The sequence below is a fragment of the Pteropus vampyrus genome, unplaced genomic scaffold (genome assembly GCF_000151845.1).
Source record: "Pteropus vampyrus isolate Shadow unplaced genomic scaffold, Pvam_2.0 Scaffold116, whole genome shotgun sequence".
Taxonomy (NCBI): domain Eukaryota; kingdom Metazoa; phylum Chordata; class Mammalia; order Chiroptera; family Pteropodidae; genus Pteropus; species Pteropus vampyrus.
Genome location: NW_011888897.1, coordinates 2673125 through 2682997, shown reverse-complemented (window position 1 = coordinate 2682997; position 9873 = coordinate 2673125). Strand labels below are relative to the sequence as shown.

The window sequence follows — 9873 nt, the reverse complement described above, 5'->3', positions numbered from 1 at the left end:
TAAGTGGGATAAGTCAGAGTAAGAAAAGTCCTGTAAGATATCACTTATGTGTGCAACCGAAAAACTAAACTTGTAAAAACAGAGAGTAAAGTGGTGGTTACCAGAGAATGGAGGATAGCGAATAGGACAGATGTTTAAGAGTATAAACTTGCAATAGTAGTAAATAAGCTCTAGAGATCTAACACACAGTACGGTGAATATAGATAATAATACTGTATTATAATCATCAAACTTGCTAAAAGTCTAGAACTTAATTAATCCAACTACCAAAAAAAGGATAATTACATAACATGATAGAGGTGCTAATTGTTACGACGATGGCAATCATATTATAATATGTAAATGTATCAATTAACATGTTATACACCTTAAATTTACACATTATATGTCAAATATACTTGAATTATAAAAAAGTAAATGCAAAAAGAAAAAGAAGGAGAAAAACTTGGAGATGACTGTGTTATAATATGTCCTTACCCAAAATATCTTACAAATTCAAGTGCAGGTACCATTCAAATAATAATGGTAAGTTCCAATAGGCTACATGTATAAGGGCACATAAACCCTGAGAGCAGATATGCTCTCAAAGGCTTGAGCCTGTGAAAAAATAAGCAGAGACCAGAGGGACCAGAGACAGGCACTACTTGGGGACTGAGTCTGGGAATGAGGAGAAGAAGGTGGTAGAGAAATAAGATGTGTCATAGGGTGTTCAAAGGACAGAAAGAGATGCTAGGAGAAGGCATGAGGATAGAGAGGTGGAAGGGAGAGGGAAGAAGGGAAGAAAGCACAAGAATGAAAGAAAGATGGAAAGGAGAGCAAAGAGAGAGAGACAAAGAGGGGAGAGTAGAAGAAGGATACACACTTCTGTGTCTCCAGGTTTCCTGCTAAAAGGATCGTCTTGGGAGACAGAAGCAGTAGCATGGGCATTAGAGTTTTGCTCACCTTCTTTCCGTGGATCAGCCAGCACAGATCAAAACATAGGAAACAAGATACAAATAGCATGAGATTTAGAGAACATCAGATGTTCAAATAAAACCGAGAAAGGAAAAGAAATACATATGTTAAAATTAGAAGGAAGACAGAAGAAAAAGAAGATAAAGGGTTGGCCAAGTTAGGACACCACTGGAGGGAAGCAGAAGCTTCTATCTAAGGCTAAGACTTGGATCATGTTGGCAACAGACGGGAGAACATCGGTGGAGGAGGAGCGGAGGTCCGGAACGAACACAGTGCATGTACTGAGGACAGCAGTAATAGGCGTGAGAGGTCTTACACTAGGAGACAAAGAACACAGCAGTGCAACCAAGGGGGGAAAGATGAGCGTGGTCCTTGTGAAACCAAGACGCTCAAGCTCGTGACCCCAAAACACTGACCTTGTATTGGAAGAATATTTGTAGCTAGTATTTCATGTCTGTGTTTGTTTAATAGTCACGTGTCCACCTGCCATGGAGGTGTTACCTCTCTTCATAAACCTATAAGAGCAGAACCCCCAGATTTTATCTTTCTTATGTAGGGGATTCATAATGATGTCACACATGATGGTATTGGATGAGTAATTTTTGATGCGGACAGTCAATCTGTTGGTAGTGAAGATGGTGTAAGCATAGCCAGTGATGCTAATCAAAATGGTGTTGCCAACTATAAAGATGCTACTGATAGTGGAGAAGGTGATGAAGGCAGGTGATAATAGTGATGCAGAAGGCAACAAAGGCAGAGTTCTGTTAATGATGGAGAGAGTGGAATCATGGTCTTTAGAATGATAAAGATGACCTCTGTAAAGCTGGGTCACCACTTATGAAATAACACTGTGTGGTGAGGCGGGGGGTGAGGCAGGGAAGAGAGAGACAGAGACAGAGACAGACAGAGACAGATAAAGAGAGAGATCATCCATAGATCACTCATGGTTAAACTAGATTTTTACCTGCCCCAGGACCCTTCCTAGAGATATCTCAAATGGTCAAAGCCAATACCCACCGGTTTGCCCTAAAATATCTGATAAAAATAAAATGCTGAATTTGTGGACATGTTTCCTTTCTCTTTGAAGGTATTTGCTGGATTTAATTTTACAAAGAGACTGTCACCTAGGAATTTCCTGGGGGAGATTCTTAAATTATACATAGACTATATCGTCTAAAAAGGACCTCAAAAGTCATCTAAACTGTGTGGCTTTTAACCAGATGAGGATCAGAACTTCTGGGGATTTTTTTTTTCACAATACTGATGCCAGAACCTCATTCCATACCAACCAAAAAAAAACAAAAATCCCAGAGAGGGGACACTGGCTTAAAAATTTTGAAAGCATTCCCCGGATGATTTTGATCCACTCTCCTGATTAAGATCCTTCTATTTTACAAAAGAGATGAGTGAAACCCACCATCGCACATACTTAGGGACAGAGTCCTCTGTCATATTATAATACAATAATAGGTGTCTTCACAGCAAGTATGGTGTTATTCTCCCTGCATGCTGCTGACCTGATCAGCATGACTTGCTGTCTGCTCTCATTACTGCATTCACTCTATAGAAATGCCTGGCAGTGTTGGAACCCAAGAAAAGAGAGAAATGAGGTACGATGGAGAAATAAAGAAGCTGGATCAGGGCAACGTTTGACTTCTCATGGAGCACATCCCAAGTGGAGCTCTGAGGTGAAAGGATCTCCCAAATCCAGCCCCTCCCCGTACCCCAACTCTCTTCCCTGTCCCACCCATATCATTGCCCCATCCTTAGGATCCCTGGGGAGTCAAGTATGATTTCGACTCCACAAAATCCATGTCCCACCTGGCCCTGTTCCCAAATTATTCACATCCACCCAGCCCTCAGAAGGCCCCCAAACCCAGGAGAAACATGCTCATACTTTTTTGGTAGGAACTTTGATCTTCAAGAATTCTGCCTCTCTGGCCAGCACCTGCCACGGGGCATGTATCCGGACAAAGATGGATCCTTGGCTTTTACTCTGTAAGGTACAAAGGAAGAAGAAATGGAAACACTTATAAGGATATAGCTTAGATGTCTGGCTCCCCAGCTTTCCCAAACTAGAAGCCCCAACCTGCTGTTTCTTCAGTTTCTGGTTTTTCTTCTCTTTAAATCTCACCAGAAGCCAGTCCCCTCCCACCCATACCCCATCCAGAAATGCTCTCATCAAAACCCACAGGGTTGTGTTCCCAAAGTATGGTCCCTGGGGTGTGGTGGCTTCAAAGGGAAAAAAGAGCTAAAACCATAGTGTTCACAGATGGAATTGTGAGCAATTGTGATCGCAGAAATCCCATTATCTCTTGATGGCATTTACTTGGTTTACCTCTCCCAACATTCAGTAAACAGCCTGCAGTTTGTCTCCACTCACATATTTTCATTGTTTATTGTTAAGTTTGTATTTTTGCTCTACTATTATGCCATGTCATAGCCTGAAATCACAAAAGTGGTTCACCTAAGCCTAAAAGTAATGATATAAATAATAAATTAAGTAGTACAACTCAAAATAATTTCAAATGTAAATCATAATCAGGGCTCCAAAGTGAATACAGAGTATGAATCTACGTCCCAGCACAAGCAATTCTGCGAGTGTATTGATTTCACCCAAAAACGAGAAGGAAGGAAGGGGAATACAGTGATGAGAATTTGAATATTAAGTCTTATTAACTTAGCAATCCATTTGGCCCTGGATTTGGTATCTGTTATAAAAATCGGTCAGATTATAACATGAAGCCATTAAATTCTTCTCATTCTCAAATAAAACCTCAAAATTCTTTTCAGAAAAAGCACATACAGGAAAAAAATACTTTCTGACATTAATTCAATTAATTAATTTTATCACTAAAGAATGAAAGAGACCAGAACAAGGAGGAAAAACAGGCAAAAGCTTCATCATTTGTGAGAAGCTTCTAACTATCTGCAAAATTAATCACAAGCACTGTGTCCACAGAGAAAGTTGAACAAAACAATAGCAAAATTCCTTCATCAAATGACTGTTGGAAGTCACCTAAAACCCATGCACCGCAGTGGGAAGATGCTGGTGTCCTGACCGAAATGCCATTTACATTCGGACACAGCCTCTGAGGGGCAAAGTGGGACTCGGGACATAGATTATACTATACAGAGAGAAGTCCTTGCAGCTTCTTGTTCCATTTACCCCCTGAAAACCCATGCTACAGAAAAAAGGAGGTTTTTATTGCATTACTGTATTTTTTTGTGAAGCAGAATGCATGGAGACCTGAACTGAGAAGGCACCAACTCTGTGTACAGCAAAGGTGTCACTGTTCACATAAAAGCCCTTGTCCCTTCTGAAAATCATTCCCTATCTTCATCCACAAAGACCAGTTGGTGGTCAACAACATGCCCTCCGTTCTTGGTCTAGTATTGAAATAATAGTGGAAGCCAACCACACACAGCCTCCGACCATCTGCCCTTGCAGCATGCCAGGCAGAGAAATAGATGACAAGGAGAAGACTGCTTTCCCTACTGAAGTACGCTGAGTATGACGGGGCTCATACGTTTTTAAAGTGACGAATAAAATAAAAGATATTTTAAGATGCTCCTAATGCGAGTGAAGACTATTTCTACAATTTTGAATGGCGGTTCCACAATACATTCAGTAATTCAAACATCCAGAACCTAACTCCGCTTCGGGAATGAAAGCTGATGATTTTACAAGGGAGAAGAATGAAAAAGAAACCAGGATTTCATGGCAAATTGAACTATGGTATAAGTCTGGGATAGTCTAAAATATACGAATACCTAAAAAGAATAACAATAACAGTGATGCTTATTTACTGAATGTGTATCATGTGCCAGGACGGAGCCAGGTAGTGATGTGCTCATAGAATCGTCACAGCCATGCTGTATAGCAGGCACTATCACCATCTCTATTTTACAGTTGTGGAAATTAAGGCAGAAAATTTTTAAGTAATTTGTCCAAAGTTACATAGGTAGTATGATTTAAAAAAATTAAAAAAAGTATTTGAATCCTGGAAGTCTACGCTCTACCTGATTATTTTTTCCTCTCATCAGAGACAGATATGACATGTTATTGAGCATAGTTAAAAACCACATCCAAGGGTTGCAACGGAACATAAAGACATGCTTTTCAGTCAAAAATTGAATCAAAGGATGGATAAGGAATCCATGAGGCAGTCCTAAGATGAAACACTCAACCTTCCAGCTGCCAAGTGGTCATAGTTATGACAAAACACTGGAAGTGGACTTCAACAAGATGTCTCCCCAGTTTCCATATCCATCTATGGTTGCAATATCCAGGACTACCAGGCAGAGTCATCAATCACTTGCTGCTACTTTTAACTGTAATTTAAGCTTTTCTAATTTAGTGAATATAAAGAATAAGAAAAGGAATCATCTGTGAAACTGACCTGCAGGTCAGTCCTCCATCATGGCCCCAGCAACAATGTTTTTGGTGAAAATGGAAAACAGTACCATCCCTCTCACTATGATGAAATCATGATTATTACTGATTTTAATATATTTTCTTTGGTTTTATTTTTAATTTGTGATGAATGCTTTTATTTTTTATTTTATCTAGAATCAGTGGCTCAAGTGTGTACCAAATGTCCATTAAGTCGCTGCAGATGTTTAAAGTTTGAGAAAGGGTTGGGCGGGCCAAGGTTAAATCCCATGGACTTACTGGCAGACTGTTAGCTGTCCCCTGACAGCCATTAGCATTTTCTTCATTTTTTAACTAAGCATATGGCTGTCCAAAGTGAAGACTATATCCCCCTTGCAGTTAGAAGTGACCATAATACTAATTTCTGGCCAATGCGGTATAGGTGAAAGTATTGAAAAGCAGTTTCTGGCTACTCTCTTCAGAGACAGCAAGTAGATGCCTTTTGCCCCTTCATCTTCCCTATCCCTGATCTACTGCCTGGAACATGCATATAAACATCTTAGACCTTGAGGTCAAAGTCAAGGTCAAAAACAGCAAAGTGTCAGGAGTTCTGACTCTATAGCCTGTCAGTGCAGCTCTGGGCTGTCTCCTGGATTTTTATGTGAAAGGTAAAATTCTACCTTGTTTAGCCCATTGTAGTTTTTAGATTCTCTATCAATTGCACCTTATACGAACTAATGCAAAAGTGTCCCCAATGTGGTGGCATTAACTGCCTCCAGCAAAGCATGCTTCTTCTCCATTCTCCTCAAATGGAACTTGTTTCAGATGAAAATAAAAGCTGGAATACAATTTTGTGGTGCTAATATCTAGCCATCAAGTTCCTTTTATGCCATGTAATATTGTTACCTTCTCATAGAAAAGAAACAGGAGAACCGATGTGAAATATTAGCTGGTGTGACTGGCTATGTCTCCCAAAGAAAAAAACAAAAACTTCTGAGCAGAACTATCACCAAATGTAGAAGCTCTTTTTACTAAGCCGGGAATCTAAAATTGGAGGTTAACATAGTTTGAGCTAAAAAAAAAAAAAAAAAAAAAAAAAAGTTCCTTGTTCTCTAGGCCCAACTGACTTCTATTCTGCTCCATACTTGGATCCTTTCAGGCATAGTAGGGGAATGGAAAGAATTTGGGCTTCAGATTCAAACGGTAAGATTTGAATCCTGGATTTTATAGCTGTGGAATGTTGGGCAAGGCACTTAAATTAATCAACTGACCCTCAGTTTCTGGATCTAAATAAGGAATGTGAGACCATTGCAGGACTATTGTGAAATTAGGGATAAAGTATGAGAAGTCCTTGCTATACTACCTGGAGCATGGCCCATTCAATAGAGGTCAGCCAATTCGACGGTGATTAGCTCTACCAAATAAAATGACTGTTGCTTGCAGGGAAAGTATGTGATACCTCTGCGTGTTCCTCAAGCACCTAGAACAGAGCTGGACACACAGTCGGTCCTCAGTGAATTCCTGAGATTGACAGAAAAGACTTGGAGAAAAAACAGTTCCTGTTAGATTAAAATTGTGAATAAGTAATCCTAGTAAGTTTCCTGCCTTGAACTTTTAAAATTATCTATAGGATTTTCAAAATGTCTCAAAATATACCCAAAAAGAATTCACAGGTTCAAAATATAGTGCATCTCCAGAATTTGAGGGCAAAATTGAAAAACATTATTTTCTGAAACCAACACAAAATTTAACATATAGTATAAGAGATTAGCTATGAGAGCATATAATCATTTCTAAAAGAGATTTTATAAGTAATCAATGTGATTGGAGGGGCTTCCAAATATCAATAGACAACTAAAATTTAAGTTCATGGAAAATGAGCTGTAATATATCATTTGGTTCTGGTCAGCACGCAAAGATTTCTGCAGGAAAGCCCAAGCTTGTCCATCTGGGGGATGCAACGACTCCAGTGGCAAGAAATATGAAGTCTATGACAGGGCAGGAAAATTTCCCCAGCTCAACTGAAATGCCCCCAAAAAACTATGCAATTTCTTTCAGTGTGATTCCGTTTTTATAAAACTACAAATTCTGTTTCTCCAGTTCCTGGGTATCAAGAAGTTACCCAAGAAGAGATTGTGAGTAGTCTAGTGAAAGGAAATAAAAACTCCTCAATCATAACCAGACTCTTGTCTTTCTCAGTCTCTTTTCAGGTGTGTTGTCTGGTGGTTTCCTAGACCTGTCCACCACTAAGTAAAACTAAGTAAGTAAAAATTCACAAAGAGGCAAAGTCAGGTCGCCATCTTGAACGTGTGTCTGTCTGATTAACCAGGGTCTCACTCTCTCCTTCGCTCTCTTCCTCTCTAAAATTGCCTCAACAGCTGGCCTGAGCACACGCACATTCTCGAATGCTCCAGAACTCCCTTTCCTCCCTGGACTCCGGCCACACAGCCCTTCTCGTTGGTTTCCAATGTTCCAGACAGCTTCCCACCTTGGCGCTTCCTCATCCTGCCGCCTCCCACTTCAGAACCTCCTCGCACTCGGATTCCTCCACTGCAAAGTTCTCTGCAGCCCCAGACCCGGCCAACTGCTAATAAGGTCTCAAGTGAAACATTCATTCCTCCAGGAGGCCTTTCCCGAGCCCCTTGGTTTCCCTGCTTGCCCACATCACTCCTGTCTTTCTCCTTCACAGCATCAACCACTACTGCACTCACTATAATAGGTGTTTAATGCTTGTCTTCCTGGCTAGACCTTAAGCTCCATGAGGACAAAGAATGTGTCTTGTTGACTGCTTTGTCCTCGGCAGCCGCTATAGTACCTGGAATTTAGTAAATGCTCAGTAAGTACGGATTGCTCAATACGTATATATACCTAATAGGTTCTGTTAAGATCTTGTGACCAATTTCTAAAAGTTAGCTCCCATAGCCCAGAAAGTAATTGCTGAGCTTTGGCCAATCGAGTTTAAATCTAGTTCCATTTTAAGAGAATAAATTATCCTTAAGTGTCATTTCTGAATCCTTCCTCATGTTGACAATTAAAGTTATTCAAGTTTCCACCTGATGAGGTGTCTTATGAAGACTTGCAGGAGGCCCTCTCCATGCCTATCTGTATCACCTCACAGCGTTTGCAGATCACTGCTCCCTAGAGGCCTCATGCATGGGCGCGAATTCATTCTGGTGCTCACAAAACACACCCTGAACTGAACTGGAACTGGGTATTCCTGAAACCTCTCCGCCTTCTAGGCTTGTAAGAGTGGCGTAGCATTACGGAGAAGAATCAGGGATACTCTGGAAAATAAGAGATTTCGAATGCAAAAAGGCTTTAGTCTCTTTACTTGCCAAGCATCAGACTTTCATGATGTTATCCAACATCTCCATGCTGATAGCTCAAGACAGAGCCAGTTGACACACACAGTGAAATTCAGAAGAGTGAACTGATTTGGCCAAAGGGCTCTGGAGATGAAGAAATCTCCAAAGACACCCAACATATCTTTCTCAAGTAACAAATGAAGACCTGGAGCTCAAGAAGCTGAGTTACTTGGGCATAGACATACAGTCGGTTAGCAGCAGAGCTGGGAATAGAATCCAGGACTCCTGACAGTGGTGTCCATCCCATAGTGCCTATGAGGGACAGTATCACATATCCCTGAGGGCTCCCAACCCATCCAAGGGCAACTTGAAGCCCCTCCCTTCATGAGAAACTAGGTAGATGAGGGGTGGAGGAATGATAGTGGGATGGGGCAAGTAGCGCCCCCAGCCACCTCTCTTCAGTGTTCCAGTGACTATTCAAGGCGTTCAGCAGGGACCGGAGGATACACGCTCCTCCTGGTGAGATTATCCATATTGTTTATGTCTTGCTGTTGTTATCCAAAGATTGCATGTGGCTTCATGAGACCACGTCCTCTCTCTAGAGAAACAAGAATGAATGGGAGGCAGCCCCAGCCAAACACTGGAAACTGATACTTCACAGCCTCCTTCCCACATAGTCCTGCCAAGCCACCTCAATGCTGACCCCAGACTCCTGAGTGTACTCTGGTCCCAGGCCCTGCTGTGAGCCGAGAACATCAGCTGCAGCACACTGTGGCCCAGGAATGGGGCTGCCAGAGGAAGGGTGGGGAGGTGAGTGTGTAGACAGTGGAGAGGGGCAGGGCAGGGACAGCCTCCTCTAAGACATCAGCAACCCAGGTTATCTTAGATCAGCAAGAACCAACAGCATATGGTACCACAGAGAGCATGAGAGAAACCCCAAGGGCTCCCATGTTCTCAGACCATTGTGCTTGATGTCCACACAGCTGGAGGAGTTATGCCAGGTGGTGCTGAGATTGTGGCCAGGGCAGCCATCATCACAGACTTTTGAAATGAGAGCCAGAAATGAGATGGCCCCCAAACTGCTCCATCTAAGGAACACCATGGTCTGCCTGGGCCATCATTAAAACCAAAGTCTCAACTTCGCTTCAGCTACCAGGAACCTCAATCTATGATCAGGGAGTAGGCTCTGCCTGGACCCCCCAGACACACAATGACCTGGAATGAAGCACAGGGACGAAC

General features: G+C 41.7%; 1 protein-coding gene across 1 annotated transcript in view; it reads right to left on the bottom strand.

Annotated features, from left to right (window-relative positions):
• The window catches only part of ANO2 (anoctamin 2), a 307510-nt gene that overhangs the window by 245739 nt on the left and 51898 nt on the right, over positions 1-9873 (bottom strand). The window contains exon 3 of the mRNA XM_011365894.2: positions 2852-2950. Coding sequence (XP_011364196.1) covers positions 2852-2950 — 99 coding nt within the window. The remainder of the gene's footprint in view (positions 1-2851; positions 2951-9873) is intronic.